The 27,418-nt window shown below is 37.6% G+C and overlaps 1 protein-coding gene across 1 annotated transcript; it reads right to left on the minus strand.

Moving 5' to 3' along the window:
* Positions 1-15,166: 15,166 nt before the first annotated feature.
* Positions 15,167-26,968, minus strand: LOC121383971 (E3 ubiquitin-protein ligase MIB2-like). Its single transcript, XM_041514092.1, has 5 exons — positions 26,938-26,968; positions 25,760-25,845; positions 24,875-25,047; positions 24,026-24,198; positions 15,167-19,377 (listed from the first exon to the last, which is right to left on the minus strand). Exons 2-5 carry the CDS (start codon positions 25,829-25,831, stop codon positions 19,328-19,330), a joined length of 468 nt encoding a protein of 155 aa, XP_041370026.1. The 5' UTR covers positions 25,832-25,845; positions 26,938-26,968; the 3' UTR covers positions 15,167-19,327.
* Positions 26,969-27,418: the final 450 nt, after the last annotated feature.

Genomic DNA, 27,418 nt, shown 5'->3' on the forward strand with positions numbered 1-27,418 from the left:
GTCGTCTTAATATTTGTAAGAAGTCCAAACTGGATTTTGTCTTGAAATACTTTCGTACGTACGAATACAAAATAATATTTTAGGAAATAAAATGAAAAATTAACCTACTACAAATATAACAACGATCAGAAACACGATTAATATGAAGCCACTAATATTTTATGCATACAAATATATTTGATATGTAATCACAATCGTTAAAAAGTATCTGTTAGTCGATAACATCTTATAAATTGCAGGACAAACTCAGGAATGTCCCTTTAAAATGGTGTTTGAATATACACCTGTTTTTAAACGTTTAAAATCGTTTCCATTGAACATTGGTAAAAGACTCATTATGCTTTAATATACAAAAGCATTAGACTACAATTTATCAAAACAATGTTAAAAGTCAAATGCATATGGAAATAACAACCTGATACCTTCAAATAAATGAATCAAACCAGCGTGTTTGTATAGATTATGCACTGTATCAAGTGAGATATGATATAATATATTTGGTGAATATCTGAATTATGATCGTTTAAGAATTTAGCGCAATTCTTGTTTTGCTCATACAAAAGTAAACAAACAAAAAAAAAGCTCAACAATGTGTATTGTATGAATGCAAAGAAAAATGAAAGAAAAAAGAATAAAAAACAACAACAATAACTGCATAACCAACCATATTGCCATGTATTGTACAAAGGGAATTATTGTATTGTGAAATTGTACAATGAAACCGAACACACTTGGGAGCGAATAAAATGTTCGGTTTAGAGGGGTGTTCGGTTTACTGATGTTTTAAGAAATAGCCTTTACAACCGTTTTTATTTGTGCTATTAATATAACCAATGTGAAAACGTGTGTTAAATTGTATTTAAATTGTATTTACCCCCCCCCCCCCCCCCCCCCCCCCCCCCCCCACCCCCCCCCCCCCCCCCCCCCCCCCCCCCCCCCCAACAATCAAATTAACCGGCCTCGGTGGTGTCGTGGTTAAGCCATCGGACAAAAGGCTGGTCTGTACTGGGTTCGCAGCCCGGTACCGACTCTCACCCAGAACGAGTTTTAACAATTCAGTGGGTAGTTGTAAGTCCACTACACCCTCTTCTATCTCACTAACCACTAATCACTAACAACTAATCAACTATCTTGGCAGACAGCCCAGATAACTGAGGTGTGTGCCCAGGACAGCGTGCTTGAACCTTAATTGGATATAAGCACGAAAGTAAGTTCAAAGAAGAAGAACAGATTAAAGTGTAAATTACCAAATGTTAGACATCCAACAGCAGATGGAAGGAAAGATAGGATATGTTTTATTTAATGACGCACTCAACACATTTTATTTACGGTTGTATGGCGTCAGATGATTATTAAATTAATATGCTCTAACTTTGATGTCGTTAAACAACACCCTCCCTAACTTTACCTTTTCCAAACGAAAGAATATTTATTTGAATTTGTCGATTTTAGCACGTAAAATTAAGAAGTGAAAACGTTCATTATCTACTTTAGTATATTTTATTTTAAAAATATAAACATAATTAATGTGTTACTAGTATACAAACTAAACTTTGAAAGTTCTACTAACACTTTAAAAAATATCAATTCTGAAATAGGAAGGTACGACTGTCGATAATACGTTGTCAAGATCAAACCGGTTTTAACGAAAGACTCTAGTACTGTATCCTCAACCGAACGTTCTTCGTACAGCGCAATATTTCTCTTTTAATTTTTTGAGACGAACCCTACAATTTGAAATCGGCAAACGCACGTGTTAACTGAAACTGACAACAGGCTGTCGTTTGTGCTTTGCCGAGCTATGGCGGCACAGGCGACGAATCAAGCGTATACTTTTGACGATCTCCGTTCATAGCGAACACACACGAGTTTTTTAAAAGTGCATTTGAGCTTGTATTTCATATTTGTACATCATGTTATAATATGGTAACCAGAGACTGTAACTTTAAGGTGAGTTTTAAATTTACAGCAGTTTCACAAAACAACCTTACGATAGTAGTAAGTGCCCGTTTAATTATTAATAGATTTTTTTGCGAAGTACGACTTAGTTAAATAATACATAGCTTATCATAGAAGCAACCACACCAGGGCCGCGTTCCACGAAGCGATCTCAGGACTACTATCGCCGTAAATACCTACCATCGCGACCTTATTATTATTCTTTTACGATCGTCAGCCCGTTCCACGACGCGGCGTAACTTACTATCGTCGTAAATTACTGTGAACTTTTACAATAGGTACGAGGCAGTTGTAAGCCACTAACGTAGCTATCAAATGGAAGTTCAATGATAAGTTGATCATTTTCTAAGAAGGATACTAACTTTTTTTTATATGCAATAATGTATCTAATATATACCAAATACCTTTTATGAAACTGCCCATTAGGCTATTTCTCATCCTCGCCAGTGCACCACGACTGGTATATCAAAGGCCGTGGTATGTACTACCCTGTCTGTGGGATGGTGCATATAAAAGATCCCTTGCTGCTTTTCGAAAAGAGTAGCCCATGAAGACAGCGGAAGTCCTCTCTCATTATCTATGTGGTCCTTAACCATATGTATGACGCCATATAACCGTAAATACGTGTTGAGTGCGTCGTTAAAGGGATATACCCTAGTTTTTAAACACTGTGGCATATGTTTTACTATTAGAGCCGTTTTTGATAACTGAAATCATACTTTACTTAGACTTTACTGTTTAGATTGTCCATTTCCGTACATTTGAGGTGTTTTTGGTCATCCTGGTGGTTTTAATATCACAAAATGCATTTTTAATATATTTAAAAACGCACGTGCGTCTGAGAGGTAACGATTATGGAGTCGAGTTTTAGTCTATTTTTAGAGGGTATTTCACCATTTCAAAGTCACAGACTCATGTTTCACTCTATTGTAACTTTATCCAAATGGGTTACAGGTCTGTAGATTAATCAACCTTAATGTTAATTTTCATGAGCTGAAACTAGGGTATGTCCCTTTAAATAAAACATTTCTTTCTTTTTTATGAAACTGCGTTCGATGAAAAACATTCTAAGCCATACGACCATCACACGAAAATACGGGAGATAACTCTCATGTCTTATGCATTCGGCAATTATCGCTTAGTAAATAAACTGACAAAGTTACTTCATGGATGTCCTATACCAATGAATACATCCAAGATGTTCCAAAAAGTGGGTAACCAATTTATTATTTAACTAATTCGCACTTCTGTGCAAAGAGGATCTTAAAGGGACATTCCTGAGTTTGCTGCAATTTTTAAGATGTTATCGACTAACAAAGACTTTTTAATGATTGTAATTACATATCAAATGTATTTCTCTGCCTAAAATATTAGTGACTGTATATTAAACGTGTTTCTGATCGTTTTTGTATTTGTACTTGGTTAACTTTAATTTTATTTCCAAATTAATTTTTTTCGTACGTATGAAATTATTTGAAGACAAAATCCAGTTTGGGCTTCTTACAAATATTAAGACGACCAGAAACACATTGAATATACAGACACTGATATTCTAAACCAGAAAATATATTTAATATGTAAGTTTAATCGTAGAAATATTTTATTAGTCGGAAACATCTTACACTGCAGCAAACTCAGGAATGTCCCTTTAATCATTTAAGGGGCACTTACGACTATCGTAAGGTTGCTTTGTGGAACAGCTGTAAAGTTTACGATGTCAGTTGTAAAACTCACCTTAAGTCACTACAATTAACCTTAGGTACAATTTTTTCGAGGAACGGGGCCGTGGTCGGTAATACCGTTTGAATAGCCCATCATATACGCATACTAATTCTCTAGATGAAGAAAAACAAAGCACGATGAATATATGAAATATATATACATATATATTAAACTGTATATATTAACCTCCTATTTATAAACAATAATAACAATGTGTATTTATAGCTCAGAGTTTGGAGGAAGCCTTGGCAGACAACAGTGTATTACACATTTGTTGGCGGTCTCCGTAATAATTGAACCGGCCTCGGTGGCGTCGTGGCAGGCCATCGGTCTACAGGCTGGTAGGTACTGGGTTCTGATCCCAGTCGAGGCATGGGATTTTTAATCCAGATACCGACTCCAAACCCTGAGTGAGTGCTCCGCAAGGCTCAATGGGTAGGTGTAAACCACTTGCACCGACCAGTGATCCATAACTGGTTCAACAAAGGCCATGGTTTGTGCTATCCTGCCTGTGGGAAGCGCAAATAAAAGATCCCTTGCTGCTAATCGGAAGAGTAGCCCATGTAGTGGCGACAGCGGGTTTCCTGTCAAAATCTGTGTGGTTCTTAACCATATGTCTGACGCCATATAACCGTAAATAAAATGTGTTGAGTGCGTCGTTAAATAAAACATTTCTTTCTTTCTTTCCGTCATAATTGACATACGTCACGTGAAAGAGTCCCGACGGTCGGTACTGTCGGGTCCTGTGGGTCGACACACCCACATTATTTAAAGAAGTGTTTCAGAACACTTGGGGTTCTTTCAAGGTTTTGGCTCTTCCAAATGTTTGATTCTTTGGTTTATTGTACATACTGGGAATATTTTTAAAAAGTCGGATTAACTTCCGAGAACGTTCGGGGTTTAAGTGAGTAATATAATTTTTGGGACAAAACCATACAACTTTATTATTTATCTATTTTATATATCATTATTCTGTGTCAAGAATATGCCATAGGAAGTCGAGAAGAACACTCAAGTGACAAATGCAGAATGCAGACTGCAGATTACATATCACGGGGATTATCATAGAGAGGAAACCTGCTACATTTTTCTTGCTACCAATTGAATTTTGTTTTTCGGGTTTCCTCTCAAAGACTGTATGCCATAATCACCAAATGTTGGACATCCATTAGCCGATGTTAAATAAATCAATATGCTCTAGTGGTGTCGTAAAATAGAACAAACTTTTATTTTAAAAATAAACTCGAGTGAATACGAATTACCAATGAACAGGTCAGGTCATAGAGCTTTACGTGCACATTCAGAGCAAGCTGTTGTAGCGCACGCCTACCACTGAGCGGTCTGTGCCTTACCTGTATGCATTTCAGGGAAGGCGCAGACGGCACGATACCTTTTTTTCCTTCGTTTTTGTGTGTGTTATATTTGTTGTATCCGTGAAAATGTTCTTCACAGGTGAATTCGAAAGGAGAGTCTGGCAATCTGGAGCCGTACCATTATTTTTTTTTACACTGTGCCGCCCCTACTGTCTGTCTGTTACATGATATCAATTTACAGTTTTCTATATGCTGTTTCCGCTGACGGATTAACTAAGCCGCACGACAAAGGCTGAACTCGACCGAAACATAGGTCAAGGGCCCACCTTAATACTTTGTCGTTGTTTACGTAAAATTACATTATTGACCAAAGGATTATCTGATGCATAATCTTAATTTGACTTGTGCACACTTTAGAAAATAACAACAGCTTTATTGTAATCGTCCAAAGAATTTGTGTTAATAATCAGGGGCGGATCCCGGATTTGGTAAAGGGAGGACACAAAATTCTAAAAATAACAATTTGAGTTTGTCGACATCGGACATAAGGCTGGTAGGTACAAGGTTCGCAGCCCGGTACCGGCTGCCACTCAGAGCGAATTTTAACGACTCAATGGGTAGGTGTAAGACCACTACACCCTCTTTCTCTGACTAATAACTAACAACTAATAACTAACCAACTGTCCTAGACATACAGCCCAGATATCTGAAGTGTGTGCCCAGGACAGCGTGCTCGAACTTTAATTGGCTATACGCACGAAAATAATTTGAAATTGAAATGGAGTTTGTCGAAGGCAAAAGAGCCGAGCTGCACAAGGGAGCGAGATCTGTAAGATGTTCGGGAGCATGTTCCCGGAAATGTTGGAAATAAAAAGCACGTTTCAGGGCAATTAAATTTCGTATATATTGTAGAAGATGAATTGTTAAAAAAAGGTCATTAGAAGTTTTTAATACAAGCTATATATATACATACGCTATATATATATGTAGTGTATGTAACAAGATCCGGACGTACAACGAACCACACTTTCCACGTCCCTCCGTATTATGGTTGTCTCCTCTGCCAGCATTCGTTCACAATCGCCATCATCTTCGCAAGCCAAGGTACCATTCTGTATATCTACCGAAATGTAGTAGTTCAACGGAATGGTACCACCTGCCTCGGTGGTGTCGTGGCTTACATAAGGCTAGTAGGTACTGGGTTCGCAGCCCGGTACCGGCTTTCACCCAGAGCGAGTATTAACCACTCAATGGGTAGGTGTAAGACAACTACACCCTCTTCTCTCTCACAACTAACAATTAACCTTCTGTACGGGACAGACAGCCCATATAGTTGTGGTGTGTATCCAGGACAGCGTGTTTGAACCTTAATTAGATATATAGGCGTCGGAAACTGGGAGGGGGCAGCAGGGGGGAAACTCTGAAACTGGGGTGGGGGGGGGGCACAATATGAACTCGCATTTAATAAGTACTCCCCCCAGTTGCTGCCAGCTTCCGACGCCTTTGAGATATAAGCACAAAAATCAGCTGAATGAATGAATGAATGAATAAATAATGAATGAATGAACGAATGAATGAATGAATGAATGAATGAATGGAAAGGTACCGTGACTTTCGAACATGAACACAATATATATTTTTTTAATACAATTCTTATTAACATGGTTATTATTCGCAAACACCTAGCTGCGTCTTTTCTTATTTCAGTTTAGTGAGATTTGTCACCTTCGATCAAGTATATTGACAAGGTCAATATCAAACCGTTAAATATCTGGTTTATTCGCTGTACTAAACACCAACATGCTGTACGAAATATCGACTGGGAACAAGAAGCCAGCTGTTCGACATATCGACTGGGAACAACAAGCAAGCTGTTTGACCTGGTAACAGCGCTGTGTATTTCATTGAGCAACTTGAACTACAAGCTGACATTAATACTCTTACACTACAATCACATTATTAGCTTGTAAGCTATAGGTTTCACATTTACTACCATTCTGTGATGTAACGCTAGATGCTCCGCATGTTGGGGCGGAATTTAGCTCAGTCAGTAAACCGCTCGCCTAAGATGAATGGTTCGTAGAATCGAACCTCATCGGCGAAGCCACTGCTCCCCACCCCCGTCACAGCCAGCGTCCCACGACTGATATGTCAAATGCCGTAGTAGGTGTTGTCCTGTGTGTGGGCTGCTATATATAATAAAATACAATACGAAATGTCTTTCTAACAGATTCCAATCGTTCTGACCACTTCTCATCTTTTGATCTGCACTGCCGACCGCCTTCTTTACACTTACCCTATGCCACATTTCGCAAGGATCTTTTTGCGCTCAGGTCCAGTCGACTACCATACATGATACACACGTCGTGCTACATATTGCGTACAGCCACCATCTGTGACCGTACTTACAGCATCGGCTAATGAGGGATGGTTATTTAAATGGCGGTCGTATTTTTGTGGGAAAACCCAGTGTACGGTGACCACACCTGTACCGTGTATAAATTTTCCCATGCGTAGAACGTGTCAAATTTACTAATGTCATTAAAGAAAACAAAATATGCTGACGTTTAATAGTTCAGGAACATTTGGGTTTAACCTGGAAATAAATATTACAGATCCGATTTGTTTTCAGGATAGATGCAGAACATCATTAGTAATAACATATCAAAAGTCCCCAAGATAACTTTACTACAGACTGGCCCGTAACAAGGGGGGTGGGATCGAACGATTGCCCCCTGCGGAAAAGAGAGTTCTGCTCCAAGTGGAAAAAGAATGTAAATATCCATATTCTTCTTCTTTTCGTTCGCTTGTTGACTACACGTCATAGCCAGCAGTGACTATTGACGATACTGTTCTCCGTAGATCACTTCGTGTGCCGTACAGCTTCTTCATCAAGTTTTAGGTTGCCTGCTTCCTGCTTTGTGGTGAGTGAGAAGAGTGGCAGCTGACTTGTCTTTGTTGATTGTCATGCAGCAGTCTCAAAAGCAAGATGTAACATTGTCAAGGACAAGCTGCATGCGATATGTTGCTGTTGTTGCATACTCCTTCGAGCACCACAAAACTAGGTTATCTGCATATAGTGCTGCATCTATTCTTTTGGGTAGTTGTGTGACCAGGTCATTGATGAAGATGACGAAGAGAGTAGGTGACAGTACTCCTCCCCGAGGTACTCCATGGTGTATGAGTACTTTCTGGCAATGTTGGCCACCGACCATTACTCTCGCCCTTTGGTTATGAAGATAAGACTTGGTCCACCTATACATGTTGCCACACATACCGGTTTTTTTAGCTTTGCTAGCAGGCGATCTTTCCACACCTTGTCAAAGGCCTTTTGGAGATCAATGAAGGAGGCAAGAACAACCTTGGAAAGCATCTTCGATTACTTGTGACAGGTAGGTGACCTGGTCTTCTGTACTGCGGAATTGTCCAAATCCTGCCTGTTCTTGAGTGATGATGTTCTCAGTGTCAAGGAACTGTTGAAGCCGATGGTTGATTATGCGCTCTAGGGTCTTGCAGACACAGCTAGTTAGGCTGATGGGTCTGTAGCTGCTTGCCTTTTGTTTGTTTTTACCTTTTTTCAGTATGAGTATCATCACCGGCTCTTTCTAGATTTGTGGCACCTTGCCTTCAGACCAGCTTAGGTTGAAAATTTCCAACAGCTTGGATCGCACAGCATTGCCTAGGTGTTTCAGCATTTCATTAGTAATACCATCCGGTCCTGAAGATTTCTTCTTCTTTTTTTAGATGTTTGAGGGTATTTTCAAGTTCTGGTAGAATTATACTATTCGTCATGGAATCTTGCGGGGTAGCTCTACTTGTCGTTTCTTTTTGTTCCCTTCGTGCTTCTTTCATCTGAGTTGCTGTGATGGTAATATCACTTTCCTTGGCATAGGTCTTTGCTAAAGGGTCAGCAGATTTCTTACCCGTGAGTATATTTCCATCCTCCATTAGAGTGATCTTCTTTCTGTCCATGGGATTCTTCCTCATCTAGTTGTTTTGTAAGTTTCCATAATTTGGTGCTGTCCTTTTCAAGGTTGAATGCAGGAGTTTTGTCTCTCCAGGTTTTTTCTTTTGGTTCTGAGGTAAATGGCTTTAGCATGCTGGAGCTTTAGGTTCTCGTTTTGGCTCGGGTTAGACTCTGCTTCTTCCCTTACCCGCGTCAGTTTATCATGTACCATTTGAAGTTTTTTATTCCAGAAAGAAGCATATACTTTCCTGACTCCTCTTGGTATATTTTCTTTGGCAGCTTTAATGATTCACTACAGTGTCTATGTTCCTTCCCTGCACTTCAGTTTCTTTGGTCAGCTCGTTAGTGTGAAGCTTGAAAAGTTCCCATTTGGCTTTCTTGTAGTATCACCTTGGGCACTGTGAAGCTGTATGGATTTTGCTACCACTTACGGTTAGGATGACCGGTCGATGGTCACTTCCCCCTAGCTGTGGTCCTACTTCCCGACTAATGTGAAGTTTACAATGTGAAGCTCAGACGTTCTTGGTTTGATCTTGACCCCCAATGAATTCAGCTTCCTCCATATATCTATTGGTTTCAATGGCATTGATGTTGTTCCTAACCAGAGTGACTACCACACCCTTGGTTCTTCCACTGCGATCACTTCTGAAGGTCTGGTAACCTCTGACCTTGGAGCTCATGGATTCTTTCAGATGGGATTCTTGGATGCAACAGATGTTGATCTGGTTTTCATGCATACAATTCTTAAGCTCTGTCTTCTTGTTTGAAACTCCATCAACATTCTAGTGTATTATGTTGATAGGGGTGTTTTCTTTTGTTGTTTTGTCTTGCCAGTAGCTTTACTTCCTCGTCCCCTGGCTGAGTATGAGCCCCCTTGAGGTAAGGAGCCCGGTGCTGCATCTGCCTGGTGAGTCATCACAGGGCGAGCACCGATCACGTCATTATTGTCCAGAAATGTAGTCATAATAGCTGTTGATGCATGGTATTGTTGCCTATTAGAGTGCGCCGTGCGGCCCAATACCTCTGACTTCAACACTCGAGGTTTCTGTTAGGGTTACCTCACCCTTAGTCCATATCTGTCTAGCCTTTACCTATTGACCAGTCCAGCTTGGGTGTCCCTAACAGAAGCCAAAGCTCCTGCTGGATAGGTGTCTTGGTCACTGAGACATACAATCCCCCTCACCACGTCAAGGGATGGACTATGAAGAGGGAATATCCATATAAAAGGACAGGTCCCTTGTAAAGATGAAGCTATTAAGAATAGCAATATTATGTAATGACATCTAGTATGTCAAAATAACGTTAATATGTTAAATCCATCTCAAATACTCGTAGTTAGGGTCGCCCACGCAGTTCAGTCTCAGATTGTACCAAATATTCCAAACATCCACATGGGCTCTATTCCAAACAGTTTTTGAGAAATGGTGTTTTGCTAACCGCCACCGTGTCCGTGCTATATTATTTTAAGTCCTGTTATCTCAGGACAAAATATATATAGAAGTATGGAACTGGTAGTTTTAGTGGTTACACTGGATACTTAGAGGCAACTGAAGAATCTTTATAATTCCATTTTATATTACGAGCAACCATTTTGTTTTACACTGTTTTACATTCAGTATTACACACATTTATTTATAGCCTCTATTAGAAATTAGCGAGAAAAAATAGGCCACTAACTACTCTCCAGTTCCGGCGCGTTCCGCTAACTGCAAGTATGGCTGTTGACCACAGATTTTTGTGAATCTTCAGCTGAGAGTTATTCATGCCAGTCCATGGCATCATAAATGTCCCCACCTATGCTTTAAAAATAAAGAATGATTCAGGTAAAAATTAAGTTGATGAAATTGCGTTTTGTTATAATTGACCATGGGTTAAATATAGGAGATGAATCTAGCGAGCTGTCGCCCACCCTGATTGTTTTGGTTTTCTTGCATGGAAATTTTGGATTGGTTTTCAAAGCTGCAATCTCGCATCACATTAATTATCAAATTTCATTTAAACATACAAACACACCTACAGTTTTAAAGGGACATTCCTGAGTTTGCTGCATTGTAAGATGAAAAATATATTTGATATGTAATTACAATCATTAAAACGTCTCTGTTAGTCGATATCATCTTAAAAAGTACAGCAAACTCAGGAATGTCCCTTTAAGAAATTGTGTGTGACAGTAACACAGCTGTACTAGTTAGATAATAGAAACATCTGTTTATAGTTCGTGAAACGCGGAACGCATTTTTTCATACTATGGAATTTACTACAAGTTATTTATTTCCGTGCCGCTTGCTTCCTAAATTATACACAAAATTAGTATATTTGTGTTATTTCCAAAACATTTTAATTTTTATTTTTACGTCAAACCAAACTGAAATTATTTACAAAAAACAACAACAACAACAACAACAAAAAACCCCAAACATTTTTGTAAAAGAATGGGACGGACTATATGTAATATTCCGATCAGAACAATCCCCTTCCCCACGTGCTATATTATGTTTTTGTTTTTTTTCAATGTATTTCCGGGGACGCATGACCCGACCCATCCCCTAAAAACACCACTAGCCAGTCTAGACTTCCTCTACACACACTTCCCTGCATACGCGCCTGTTTGCTGCAAATTAATTAGGCCTATATACATTGCATTATAAAGTTAAAATTTTGCTGAATGAATGAAAATAAAGTTAATGTTCACAGGTAAGTTTCCAACAGATAGATAGATGTCTTCCTTTCAGCTCCAGTTATATTAAACCAGTGAGGACTGTATCTCCAATAAATGTAAACTTAACTGCAGCTTGCAATTGCTTATAAATATTACTTCGATAACCTAAGTTAATTAAATAGAGATGGTAAGTTAATAAGATTTACTTTGCAAATATAAGTTAAAATTATTCCAGTGTCAATTTAAATGTTTATTTTGCGAAAGAACATACAACTCGACTGCTTTGCGGTCTCGTGGTATATATTCTTGCGCAAAACAAACTCAGAAAATAGCTAATCGATCATACAAGTTTTGGAGGAAAATAAACTTTAATGAAGGGCAAGGTCAATCCCGGCAGCCATGTTAAAACAGTCAATCAAACGGAAAGTTATCCCAGGTTTATTTATGAGCCCATGGGATGTTTTCATTGTGTAAGTACACACAATTTGCAATTATGGAAATATTGACATCAATATTATTAATGCCAACGTTGTGTCATAACTTTTATATACACAGGAATCTGGGAATTAAATAGTCGAAGGCCGCAAGGCCAAAACACGGGCTTCAAACATTAAATTATCACATTTAGCGAAATAAAATACGGCAACTATTTACAAACATAGTTTCATACACTATAAACATATTATTATGAAATACAACTAAATGTAGCTCGCACTGTGCCTCCAAACGATCACTAATAACAATAGTTACGCAATTTCGGTTTTTTTTTTTTATCTATAGTGCGTGACACGACAAACTGCACTACCAAGAATTTCATTAAACAATAACTATAATAAATGACATAGTTCCAGACATTACAAAATACAAGCAAATATGCAACTAATTACTAATAAATGTAAAATAAATATTCTGTTTTGTCCAATATTAAAATTACTTGAGAAAAGTCCAAGTCACAGCACAGTTAAAATAAGAACGTTGTTGGACAGCCATGACACGCTCCCCCTCTTAATTTTGACACTCCGGGTCAAATATAAACCAATTCATGGATGTCACATACAGCTGAATTTCACATTAACACGAACAGTTATTCATTAATGTCCCCAACAAAAACACTGCTTGTCCAACAAACATTCACAGTTTATCGAAAACACAATCCATCGGTGGCATCCGAGAATTAGGGTTCCAAAAGGTAACGACACAGCTCGATTTTGCTCCACCCACAGAATAAAGACAGTTTCCTCTTATTTATGTTCACAACACACGCTGCACATACAGTCCTCCATGGTTCTAAACACTAGCAGAGTATTCCAGGATCTCAAACCATAAAGTTGCCTAACATTACATGACCAGCCAGATTAAATACGCCAAATGTCTATTCATCAATTCCAATCATCATTACTAATCTCCAGCTAGGGTTTCAGCCATACCCAAATTTGTTTGCAGATTTATTTTTTAAGTTAACCTTTTCACAAAATTAATTACTCTTACCATTAATGTATGATTTTCTTAACACTAACCCTAAACTTAACCCATTTTCTTTCTGGGGGAGGACCCCCTCCATACCCTCTGTTGACTGTGGTTGCATTCAATTCCATGGCGCCATACCCAAAAATGTTTCTGGCAGAGACACGGCCAACTAGAAGAAAGGTATCCGTGTCCCAGCCAATTAGGTTGAACAGCTGCTGAAACAGTTCCTGTAGTCAACACTACATTAAACCCATTTAACCACCTTATCTCCTACCGAGATAAACCCGTGTCCTCCTAACATCCGGATACGTCCCGTTGATAAAGAAATGCCACAGAAATCATAGCACCACCATTCCATTCCAGGTGTGCTATATACCATAACATTGTTGCATCCTACACCCAACACCCAGATGTACCTATGGCCAATTCCCAGATGAAGTAGACAGTTAAGACTATTTACATCAGGCTTCATTATTCTATTTACACTAAATTGAATATTTCTACAATACAATTTCTATATATTTATCGAAACTGTTTCTTATGCAGCCTTCATCCATTTGAACATATATCGACACCTAATTACTGTTCTACTGTGCTCTGTTTCCAAATTTTACCACCATATTTCCATTTTTTTCTATTGTATTATAAATTATTGTTTAGTAATATTTCTACTTTTCTTTCTCATGTACCATTTCTTTTGAAAACATTTAAAAAAAATCTATATACATGTAATATAATAATAAGCACTGTGAGCTCTGAGAAGATTTTCATTCCTACACATTTTCAGCTTATTGAGACTGAATCCACCTAGGTAACTTTCTTCCTTTGTAAAGAAGAAGCCGATCAACATGGTAAACGTGTGGGGTTGCTTTGGAGTCTTCCTAACAAGGTAAGTCACGTTGTCAAGTTTCCTAGTGAGATACGGACCTTTCCAGTTAGAAGTCAGTTTTTGACAGACTCCATTACAGAATACAAGCAAATATGCAAATAATTACTAATGAATGTAAAAATAAATAGTCTGTTTTGTCCAATAATACAATTACTTGAGAAAAGTTCAGATCACAGTGCACAGTTAAGAAAGTTGTAGGACAGCCAACAACATATATATATATATATATATATATATATATATATATATATATATATATATATATATATATATATATATATATATATATATATATATATATATATATATATATATATACACAGTGTTTATATATACAGAATTTTTTTTGGGTATGGCGTTATGGAATTGAATGCAACCACAGTCAACGGGGTACAGGGGGCTTCCCCCAGATGAAAATGGGTTAAGTTTAGGGTTAGTGTAAAGAAAATCATACAGTAATAATAAGAGTAATTGATTTTGTGAAAAAATTAACTTAAAATAAATAAAATTTGGGTATGGCGTCATACCTGTTTTACCCTCTGGCAGAAACCCTGATATCTATATCTATATCTAATCTATCTATCTATCTATCTATCTATCTATATTATCGAATGCTTAATGGTTCTGCATAATATTAATAATTGCAGGCAGATAGTCGATCGTAACTATTAAAATACATATGAAATTATGTCCGTTACACTATGCCCGTTACACCGTGTCTGACAATGACACTGGACTCGCTGTTCCGATTTGTTTGCGTATTTTCACCAATAATGCATTTATTTGCTGTATTAAATTAATATATAGCATGATATACGATCTGCTGCCTGTGCTTATTCCACTGAAAAATATGTGCATGTTTGCTCCCTAAACCGTCTTTTATTACCGAGTCAGACGGTAGAAACCTTATCGTTAGGCGAAGAAGTGAATTTCTGTATGCGTTAGTTTCATTATTAACTACTGCATAGGTCGTAGTTAATGATGCAGCTAGCGGTACAGAAAATCGCAGCTAGTCACACACCAACACATGCATATTAATTGCAAATATCAAAACTTTATTAAAATTAAGATGCCGTTTTAACTTATAAATTAACCCTTTATGCCATACTCTTGTAAAAGGTTTTAGACATGTCACAGAAAACTGCACATAAATATTCCTTGTTATCATATAGTATATTACGGCTCTCTGACGTAGTCGGGTTACAGAACGATAAATATACATTTACGTCTGTAGCAAAGTTAGTACATCTCGGAAACTTGGGGACTTGTTATTACTATTCTTCAACTATCCTGAAAAATTTAGCTTTGTACAATTTATTTCCGGGTTAAACTCTAATTTTGACTTTATATTTCTGGGCCCCGTTCGACGAAGCGATCTTAGCGCTAAGATCACCTTACGTAACCAGGGTCCCATAGCAGATGAAATTGGGAAAACAAAATAAACAATGAAGACAAATTGGGAATTTTCAATGCCTGTTTCTTTTGGGAGGGGAACCTTTTTGGATACCAGAGAAGGTTTGGATAGATCCCTGATATATATGTAGTTATATTATAGACTTCAGGGCCCCCAACCCTGACATTACCAAATGGTTTCTGGGGTAATAAAAATTTAATAAAAAGAAAAAAAAAAAAAGCGAAAAAAAAGATCACCTTGGTCTTCTTCAGTTAAACGAAAAGGCAGTTTTTAAACTAAACACACTGGGCCCAATGTACGAAGTGTGCTTTTCTTAAATGTAGGTGTTTAAAAATTGTCAGTGTATGTAGTTACATGGTGTAAGAGAAAAACAGCCTTTATAAATTCAGCCTACACGTACACGTCGACTCTGACCAATAGAGTGGAAACATTTAAAAGAATTTTGAAAAAAAGTTTTATTCAGAATTAATACAAAATGGCGAAATTCATGACACTACACATTTGTTGTGATTTTAAATTGTTCTCGTAGTCATTTTTACTTTTAACAACCTCAAGTGTCTCTCTCCGTTCTACAGTATTACAAGATTTAATATTTTTCCTTTATGTCCTCGTATGTTTGAGACTCATGTTTTCGGAAGTCCTAAAGGCCAGTTTGTCTTGCCTGGGATAGGTAACACTGGATTTGCCCTAGGCTACGTTGCACGCTGAAAACCTCACCTCCTTCGCACCCGTGGGTTGACGGCTGTTCCCAAGCTTTCTTTATTATATATGTTTTATTTAAAAAAACCCACGTTTTGCATCTTTGAAAATGGTACCATTTTGACCCCTAGATACAATTAATTAAACACTAATTTTGTCTCAATTCCCCCTAAAATATTCCCTGAATACATGTGAAACAGATCTTAAGAAAACTTTATCTCCATGGACTGACCAAAACATTTTTTCTCTCAAATGCTCCAAAATAATAATCCCCCCCCCCCCCCCCCAAAAAAAAAAATCAAGATGAAAATTGGGACACCCACAATGATCACTATTTTAATGTTATTTTCAATTAAATATAAGAACCAAATTTCATAAAACCCTAATGTAAATAAAGAATAGATCTTAAAATTTATGTTTATGTTAATTTCTGTGATGCATCTGGCCAGGTTTTCACTGAATCTGCAATCCAAGTTGGGGTTCCGTATGTAACCAGTGGTGTTCACTCATGTTATGTACGGAACTAGACAGTAAGCACGAGTAAGTAGAAATGTATTGTGCTACATGGTTCGATCGATCAAGCACCAAGGCGTGCATATTAGCATATACGTTCCTAAATGCTCAGCATACAAATACAAATATTTAGAAAACACACATAATTAGCTTTGTTACATGGTGGTTTTATTTCGAAAGTCACGCCTAAAGCTAGATTTATACTTCACCACCGACTTTTTGGCGAGTAGTTGAAAGCTAATCGTCATTTTTCAGTGAAGTCAGTTGTTTTAATTCAGTTCATATTAAATGTTAAACTCCTTTTAGACTGAGGTTATTGAAACCCGTGCTCGAGAACGGTGCAATTGCAACATAACCAATGTTTTAGCCCAAGTGCAACTTGCAGATTTTCATACTCCAATAATAAACCAGGCATGAGAAATTGATCCAAAGTTAGCTTGACCTTTTCACCTAATATCTTTTGGTATTTTAACATGTAAAAAAGAACCCCTTTAAAATCCCATCTGTTTTCAAACACATTTTCAAAAACACGTCTGAAAGATGAGGTTTTGATGACAGGTGTATAACCAACGTTAACATCGGTGAGCTATTGTGATTTAACATGAGTACGTCATAAACAAAACACGCCATACACGCAACACTTGAAACAACACAACAAAAAATCACAAACTGTTAAAAAAAAGGAAAGTAGCACATTAAGTTAGAAAAAAGTAATTATACTACAAATTAAATATTACTGGACGCATCTTAGTATACGTACACAGACATTGAAAATACATAACTAAAACTATTTTTGACAAGTATATTTATGGAAAGAAATAAGGGATCACATCAACACTAACAGGGAAGGGTGACTACAAACAAAATCCTCATCCATCACGGCCTGTGAAGTGTATTTGAAAGGGTCTGTATGGGGGGTGGCCTGTTAGTGCGATGGGTCGGCTCATGGAAATGTGAGTGTCCGATCCTGTCTGGGGTCTTTACTTTGAGAAAGTGTTGAATTTCATGTGTTCAAATAGAGCATTTCCAGACTTAAAACAATGTCAATGAAATATGACGACGCGATGTTATCCCCGCCACCCCCACCCCAACATTCCACGGCCCTTGTCAACCGTATTATTAACATTCGGTTTTACATTACTGACATTCAGTGCCACCTTACATCTTTGTACTTTATGCAGATATTATGACACCAAAAACAACTACAATTTAGTCTACAATACCAAGTGTTCCCTTATTTCTTTCTCTCGTTATATATAAAGTATCGACACATATACAACGAATATCTGAAACTGAATTCAGTCGTCCAACCTACTCACCACCACCCGACCCTACCACCTCCCCACCACCGTGTAAGTCATTTCAATGAGTCCGCGTACTTGTCTTTCATATCACCAAGACTGCGTCAAAATGTCAAAGTATTAGTAACACTGATTATACCAGGTACTGCTGTCTGTCTCTCCCACTTAACCCCATTCCACGTCTGTTTGTGACCCCTTAACAAATGCGTATTCAGCAGTACCACTCATCTCCTTACCCAATTCCTGTCACAATCAATCCAATATTTGAATCCCAGTTAAAATTCAGCCGGTGTCTGTATCACTGTGAAAAGTCGGTACAGCAGCCTTATGTTAGTTTCGGTCTATCAGTTGGCACGACGGAGTTGGTCAACTCGTTGGTTATGTTGTCAATTCCCACCCCCACTCCCAACTTACGACGGGTGAGCTCTGATTAAAAATTAATCGGCCGTAGGTGTTGTATACCTCGAGAATCGAGTTGTAAGAGGGCTCAGTTGTAGAAGTCGAGAGATCGGCGAGTTGACAAACTACATCGTGACAGCTGGTAGTCTAAATTTAGCATTACATCTTCCCATTTGACCATTAAACCGGATACGAACACAGTACCTACCAGCCTTACATCAATGGCTTAAACACTAAACTACCAAGGCTGGTTAGCGAGTGCGTTCATGGGTATTTTACACTTTAGCCGTGATTCCGAACACACAGACGCGTTTTACGAATATAAAGAATAGAACATGTTCTAACTGGAGAGGATGTATTCACTGTGAACTGCGCGTCTAGTGGAGACAGTTAAAGTTACAGTTTGTTTAATTTAACGACACCACTAGAGCACATTGATTTACAAATCATCGCTACTTGATGTCGAGCATTTAGATATTTTTAGACAGGAAACCGGCCACATTTTTCTATCAGTAGCAAGGAATCTTTCATATGCACCAGGACAGGACAGGATAGGACAGCGCATACCACGGCCATTGATATACCAGTCATTTCGCACTGGCTGAAATGAGAAATAGTCCAATGGGCCCATCAATCCTAGAACAACCGAACATCAAGCGAGTGCTTTACCAATAGGCTACGTCCCGTCCTTCACTTGGCTTATAAAGACGTCTTATAATTATAAGTGTGTTTTGTTGTGTTGTTTTGTTTGGGGTTTTATTATTTATTTATTTTTACTGTTTTTGTAATTATAAAGTAATTTTTAAGCCTTTAACCGTTATGTATATGTGAATAATATTCACTTAACTGCTCGTCTTGAAATAGTCAATACCTAACAGTGTACTTATGAAACAAAATTCAAGACTAAACAGAACATAGCCGAATGCTCAAATTTCTAAGTGAAATGCATTAATTATTTTCTTAGCTTCTTCTCTCTTCTCCAAAACGTACGTAGGTGTGTGTTTCTTGCGTGATGCAACTGCTCCTCAATCAAGTTCAATAGGAAAAGCTTCAGCTACATGTATCTCGTTGGAGTCTGCAATTTTAGAAGAATTAGCGGTATTCATTATTTAAATTCTTTACTGAATTCTTTCAGCTTAATTTATAAAAGCTGGCTTGTTAGATGCATGGGGAGAGTCATAAACAGCAAATATTTTCATAGTATATTTTGAAAACCGAGCAAAACCAATAACGAAGCTTCATTCATTTGGAACGTGTTTCAGCATGGATTTTTCTTGTTAATCTCAATAAGTTGTAAGTAATTTTTATTGGTTTAATGAACAAACAAATCAATACAAAACAAAGGACAAGCTGGTAATTTTGGAGCCGGTACCGGGAGGCGAAACCTGCACCTACCAGCCACCGAGGCCATAACCATATTGACACCATTCACATGCCAATTAAGAATTCTTCTTGAACTAGTCTCAGGGGAGAGAAGAGGAGCGAGAGTGATAGCTCCCCTTAAATGGCGAGCTCTGTATATATGTAAACATAAAATCGATTCTGTGTCGTCTCAAAGAATGATTTTCTAATATTATATAAAAATAACATATTAAATTAATTCTGTACCATGTGAATAATTCACCAGGGCGAGACGGCATTACAGAAATACAGCAAAACATAAAATATCATGAACAAACGTTCCTATCTGTCTTGAATGTTATGAGGTCCTGAATTATATTGAGTTTAAAAACCACAAACGAATTGAATAGATGTATTACTCTTAACTAAAGAAATATTAAAACATAGTTTGAAACTAAAAGTATAACGTGTATTTCATATAAGTAGATACAATGAAGTTATAAACAAATAAAGAATTAGCAGTACAACAACAAGATTTCTTTAATTTTGTAATTTATTTTTTAAAATGTCTGTATATAATCCTCTTGTAAAGAATAGCTTAAGCCACCTTATAAATAACACCACTGCTAAGTAGTTCAAATTGCAGCTTGTAGATATTGAAGACATGACCTCATGACTCTGTAGCAAAGTTAGCACATCTCGGAAACTTGGGGACTTGTTATTACTGTAGATATCCTTCAAAAAGAATTCAGCTATGTACTATTTATTTCCGGGTTAAGCACTAATTTTGACTTATGTTCTTGGGCCCCGTTCCACGAAGCGATCTTAGCGTTAAGATCACCTTAAGTGCATAACTACCTAAAGCTAGAATTATACATCACTAGTCCAGGCTCACACTAATTGCAACAGAAGGTTTCTCTGCGTTAAGTGTATCTATGATACCACTAGAACATCATATTAAAAGTCTTAATAAATGGGTGTGTGCGTTATATGTTTAATTTAATCTCACAGTTTGCAACATTTGCGAAATGGCACGATCAATCTAATGGCACTCCATAGAAACAAAGGGAGATAAACCACGCTGTCAACAACAGTTGAACTTTCTAAATTACGTGATTTATTCATCGAAACAACGTCGTTATAATTTGAATTTGGAACACGTTGGTAAGTATATACACATACAACAGTTACACAAAACAATTATAATATAAAAGTACAGAGACAATTATATATTCTGACATAAACGACCGAATCAACATTTTAACGTTGACCTTGACCTTGTTTACATATCTGGCGGTGATCTGGTCAACTGCTATACACGTTTCTAAACTAATCAAACGCTGATAATTGGTTCGTTGTTTTTGTGACACACATACGCATTGATTATAACTACTGAAAGGCGCTGAGATATAATATTTTGTATCAATAGGTTCACAAATGCATCACGAGAATTACGTCCCAAAAAATGTATGGAAGCCCAAAGGGGACACATTATTGAATTTATCACTTAACTAAATAACCTATCTTACATGCGGTAGTGTTTTCCTAAACCACATTCTATACTATATAAAATTCATGAAAGGGCCAGTAGACATTTTGGACATAAATTTAGTTGTATATTAAGAAGAATATACAGGCATCAGGTTCTCTTCAATAACTTGCATAAGCATTGAAAAATAATGGTTCCAGATTCCTAAAGCCGAGTTCTGAAATTTGATAGAAAGCTTCCCCACACAATAGCTGCTGGCCCTTAATTTGTTTGTAATGTAATGCGGACCACAATATCTGAACACTTGATGGTCATGGTACCTTCCACGGTATGGGGATAATAGCTGTCATAACACCTGGAACCAAAGCTAGCAAACCAGTTCGCAGAGTAAAAGTCACACCCAGTGACATATCAAAGGTTGGAAAAATTAAGATAAGATATCACAGAGAAGAACGTCTAGGGCTCACTGCAGTTGCTTACCAAAAGCTTTACGAGATAAAGGCACATGATCCAACAGCTAATCTTGATATTCTGTGGAAGGCTTCCATAATGTTTGGATCACCAAGGCCATCTTGGTCTGGCATGATGCAGAAGTCGATCGAAATGATCGACATGAGTGCTAGTGAAGTTACATGCATTTACTTAACGCTGGAGTGACACCAATTGTAACATTTGACCAACCACTGTGGTGGAAAGCTCTCAACATCGATGTGGAACCTGTAACAAACAAGTTGCATGATATTGTCCTGCTTTCGTACACAAATGAGCTTTCTTGGATGTATTGGGCACCTCATGGCTGCATCTGGACTACAGCAAGTACTGGAATTAATCTATGCACCGAATGCAGTTGTACACATCCTTTCTGGTAAAGTGATTGCTGATTGTTGATACTGCCCTCAATGCACTGGTTTTATCCAACACATTCAATGTATCTCTACCAAGTCGGCTTGATGATCTGGATGACAGAGGTTTTCGAGGTACTGAAACATTGGAGACTGAGGAAGGCAGACGTGAAGCGACTGGTGCACACATGTCTAGCAACCCTGACATGCAGGAGGAAGTTTGTGACCTCTATGACAATCTTATGGAAGGTACAATGTCAGCAGCTGAAGTTTGCCAGGCAGACGTGGTGTGCAGAATCAAGAATCGTCTTGAAAAAAGTACTCAAACCGTAAAGAACTCTTCTAGGACTGCTACATTCTGGTTGCAGTATATGGACATGGTGGATATTCTACGCATGTTTGTACGAGTTGAGCGTACTGGCAATTGGGTACTACATGTTCATGCTGTTTCCGAAATGCTACCGTATATGGCCGCATCTAGACATAACCTATAAGCTACGACACAGGAGAGCAGAACAAGGACATGACAAAAGCGAAACAAGCCCGTGATTAGAAGGACACCCTGTCTATTCTCGAGAATCTCAAAGAAAGGAGCCCTTTCAGTGATGATCAAACCCTGCGCAACATCTTCACAGGAGTACATGCCCACAGCACTGTCAACGTCGACAAGGCAAAGACTGTTGGAAAGTCAATTCTGGATGGTATGGATGGGAAACTGTTGCAGAGTATACCCTCAAGCGGAAGCACCAGGTTGTCACACTAAATACCAAGTCAACGGTTAAGATAGATGGCGAATCAGTGCAGATTGACCCACAGCTCCTTTTCCAGCAACTGACAATAGCTGCAAAGACCTCAAAGGATCTTGAGGATGTCTTCAAATATGAATTGTGTACTCACCCACCAGCCCTCTTTGATCCCAATCTACTTCTTCGACAACCACAGAAGCCAGTTTTTGCTGATGCCATTTGGGCTCTTATTACCCCAGATGACACAAGTATCACTGAAATTTGATATGTGTTTCATGGTGGAGCACTCATCTAGTGCATCCCATGGACACTAGGGGCCACATATCTAGACATATGCCATGTCTATACTGTGTATGTTACAAGAAAATATGGAGAAGCAGTTATTGTTCGATGGCTATGATTGAACATCAACAAAAGACATGACTCACCAAAGGCGAACTAAAGGCAAAGTTGGAGAAACCGTCACATTTGCAAAGGACATGCATATCACGATGACCAACGAACAATTTCTTGCCAACAGCATGAATTATCAACATGCTAAGCGAGGAACTAGTGAAAGCACACTGCCATACACATCATGCTCCTGGAGATGCCGACCTCCTCATCGCTAAAAAAACCCTGTGGAATCTGCTACACTTTCAGACATGGTATTGATCGGTGATGACACAGACCTGCTGTTCCTGCTTTGGTACCATGCCTGTCTCGACTCTCACAACATATTCTTCCGACCTGAACCAAAGAAGACCATCAAACATCGTGTTTGGAACATAAAAGCTGTCAAAGAACAGCTAGGTGCAGATGTATGTAATCACATCCTCTTCCTTCACGCCATTCTGGGATGTGACACAACCTCGTGCCTGTATGGAATTGGAAAGGGATCATCCCTAAGAAAATTCAAGACAAGCCACCACTTTCTTGAGCAAGCAAAAGTGTTCAATGAAGAGTCAGCTTCCCAAGAAGCTATATGTGCTGCTGGAGAACAAATCGACCTAATAAAATATGAAATTCCGTTTTGCATGAGGTAAGCAGTCAAAAGTGTAACGTGTATTCCATACAAGTAGATACAATGAAGTTGTAAACAAATAACGAATTAGAATAACAACAAGATTTCTATATTTTTGTAATTTATTTTTTAAAATGTCTGTATACAATCCTCTTGTAAAGAATAGCTTAAGCCACCTTATAAATAACACCACTTCTAAGTAGGTCAAATTGCAGCTTGTAGATCTTAAGGACATGACCTACATGGCTTCCACAGATAACCATGTTCAAATTGCAGATGTATATATTTAAAATGAGTATTACCTGCATCAACAGCTTTTTCGACCTCTCCTGCACAAATTGGACAAATGGACACCATCTTATGACATTCTCTGCACGTCATCTTGTGGTTACATGGCAACAACGTGACGTCAGCGGTGCGTGAGAAGCACTGGGAACACAGCAGAGCGCTGACTAATGCAGGCGCAGGTTTACTACTGTTAAAAAAGGAGAAACCTCAGAGATACGATGGTTTATAGTTTGTTTTGTTTAACGACACCACTAGAGTACACTGTTTGAGAGATAGGATGGATTCCTTAAGCTGCTACTAATACAAGAACACAATACACACATAACGTGTAGTTAAACCAGATTTACTTAAATAATATTTATAAGTAAAGCCAATTGTGTTTTCTTGATCATGTGAACTTTCATTCGACCAGTCCTGGAAAAAATCCTCAAATTCGGGAAAAAACGATTGAAAAATTCGGGCAAAATGAGTTGGCTTGAACACTTAATTTTGCTCACAATAATAATATTAATAATAATAATATTAATACAGATTTGACGTATACACTTGTACAGCGCATTTAGGCAAGTAGGTCGTTTCAGGTTGTTTCGACTTTGCTCTTCGGCGAATATACTGTTGAGCGAAGTAAAACGCCAAAGTTACTCGATGACTGACAAACATCTTGCTGGCACTGTATGGTCGTCGTTGTCCGATCATCCATAGGTATGGATTGTTATAACATATGTTAAGATCCGTCAAGGTATCCTGAGTAAATTTAGGTCCCTAGTTGTAATCCATGTAAAAATGTATAGTGATTCATTTGGAACCCTATATAGCTGTATATGTATATGTATACGTGTATGTGTATGTATGTATATGCATACCTTTCTTTTTTGAAGTTTTCTACAGCTTTTTTCAGCGTCTTGTTAGAACAGACATCAATTGGAGTTTTGTCGTGTTTGTTTTTGGCGTTGACGTCTGCTCCATGCTCCAACAGGAATGTGGCCAGTTTAATACGGCTTTGAGTACCAGCGCCCTGTTTCATTAACTTCTTTAGCTGCTACAAATAATAATAATAATAATAATAATCATTATCATCGTCATTCTGACAATGACGACAACGATAATGATGCTAATAATAAGAAAGAAAAAGACAAGTCCAAACAAATTTTGAAACAGTGTTTGCTAAAACTTTTGGAGAGAAGTTGACAGATAAATCTCCAATATTTGGACATAAACGTTTAGTAAATTATTTAATTACAACAAACATCCAAACGATAAGACCATACGTAGCGTTATATAATTGGGAAAGGGGCAAGAAAAAGTAAGTGCCACTGGTGTTACACCAACATGTAATGTGATCTAGAGAAAATTGCACTCGTCAGGTGGTGCTTAACTAATTTCCTCGTGTATAAATGGAGGCAATTCACATTTGCAAACACTAAGGTATTTCCACCTCGGAGTACAACATTTCAGCAGCTGTGACAGTGTGTAAACAGAGCGAAAATAACTAATGCCAGGTTTTGATGTTTTAAAATAGACAAAACGTTAATAGATTTCAACTACATCAACTGTTCTTTGTCATACAATACGAAAGTTAAGAGTTTCCTTTTACAGTATTGGTTTATAAAATACATACGTTAAAAGTTTTTCACTAAGTTTATTGTAACCGTAATAGATTATGGAACACAAAAGTTGTTGATATTATTTTTCTAAATCTCCGATATACAGTATTGGGTTATATCAAACAAAAGTTAATAATGTCTCACCAGATCTCCTTCTGAGCTATCTGAGGCCCCCATCAATACGTGCAGAGGCGTGTCTTTATCAGAGTCGACCATGTTAACATCAGCTCCTTAAAAGAAAAAAAAAAAGAAAAATAAAGGGAAAGAAAGTATAATTTGTTTTATGATACACTAGTTCATTTTAGACTACTAATATATGTTGTGGGATCATACTACTATTTCATACAATATAATTCTATTGAGAGGAGTGCCACATTTCTTTAGTTTAATGTATTGGAATCACAACTGATATGACAGTTGCTTTATGAACTGCTGAAAAGGGGGTTTAACTCCAATAATTAATATGGTGTAAAACATGTTATTATTCACATAGTACAAGATATCGGGGGAATATAACAAATATGACCCACGTGTGCCATAAAGATTTAACGTGCAGCAGGCGGATGATACATTGACCGCATTTGACCTGACCTAAATATGGACTACTTTTTCCTGTCGTAAAACGTAAACAATGACATTGTAAATTCAAAGTATCGTACCCTCGAGTTTGACGAAACATTTTAATTTACAAAACAAAATATGCTGACAACCCTACATTGCATGTTACTCATTTTAAAGAAGTAATATCGTACGTACATTTACAAAACAAATAAATAGTTTATATTTATAATCATAACACTAGCAGACGACGGACATGGCTGCGTTAGCAGAAATCCAAATAAATTATCTCGTACAAAATGACGGAACACTTAATGGAAGGGTTATAAGAATAATTCAACTACTGAATACATACAAGGTATTTGTTTGCAAAACGGACGAAAGTATCAAACAAGTGGCCAGATATAGGTTACGTGTAATTGCCGAAACATGTTCAAACTTGCCAGACGATATATCAACTTTACCCGATGAAGTTATAAATGACCTTCTTACTGATGACTTTTTTTTACGAACCCCAACAGACAAAATCCCAACTATTTCAAAACGATTTCAGCATGTATCCGACAACAACGAAATAAATACATTTCTCAAAAAACAAAAAACACAAGCAAAAAAAAAAAAAAAAAAAGTCCACGATAGTCCATGTGCCATAATGATGTAAGTATGCATTTAAGACAGGTGGCCGCTGTGTACAGGTTGCCACTATATTAGTTTTTAAAAAGGCGCCATGTGCGTGATTTGCAACCACTATGAAAATATATTACCTGCATTAACTAGAATTTTAGCTGCACCCAAAAAGCCTATAAATGCAAGATGCAAGGGAGTAGCTTCTTCTTGTCTTTGATATTCACGTCTGCAAATTGGAAGATAGAAAAAGAATATGGTGGATATGACCAGTAACTGTTTTCGTATTTTCAGTTTAAGCAACTTCAAAGTCCTTAATGCCTTGTAAAGTAAGTGAATCTTCTGTCAAGCGTAGCCTGCCCAGAAACTATTGATTAATTTTGGTCTGAAATATTTAGACTATGTCGTGAACTATATGTCTACTGAACAATTAAAACCAAATAAATTTCATTTACTGGTAGAAAATATATGTTTTTAAAGAAAACGGAATAAGTGGTAACACTGATTAAATGTATAACCCACTGTTACAGGTGCATGTTTTGCGATAATGTCTATCCGATTTATTTACGCTGACACTGAAGAACTGGCCGCGTTAGACAGGTGACCGGTTAACAAGACAGG

This window comes from Gigantopelta aegis, chromosome 10 (genome assembly GCF_016097555.1).
Source record: "Gigantopelta aegis isolate Gae_Host chromosome 10, Gae_host_genome, whole genome shotgun sequence".
NCBI lineage: Eukaryota > Metazoa > Mollusca > Gastropoda > Neomphalida > Peltospiridae > Gigantopelta > Gigantopelta aegis.

Bases quoted from the DNA above. Each gene is read 5' to 3' on its own strand.
- LOC121383971 (XM_041514092.1), bottom strand. From the start codon at position 25,831: ATGGTCGACTCTGATAAAGACACGCCTCTGCACGTATTGATGGGGGCC. The intron at 25,048-25,759 runs GTGAGACATTAT...TATTTGTAGCAG, and splicing joins ATAGCTCAGAAGGAGATCTG to CTAAAGAAGTTAATGAAACA. The intron at 19,378-24,025 runs GTAATACTCATT...CTAAAATTGCAG, and splicing joins CGAAAAAGCTGTTGATGCAG to ACTCCAACGAGATACATGTA.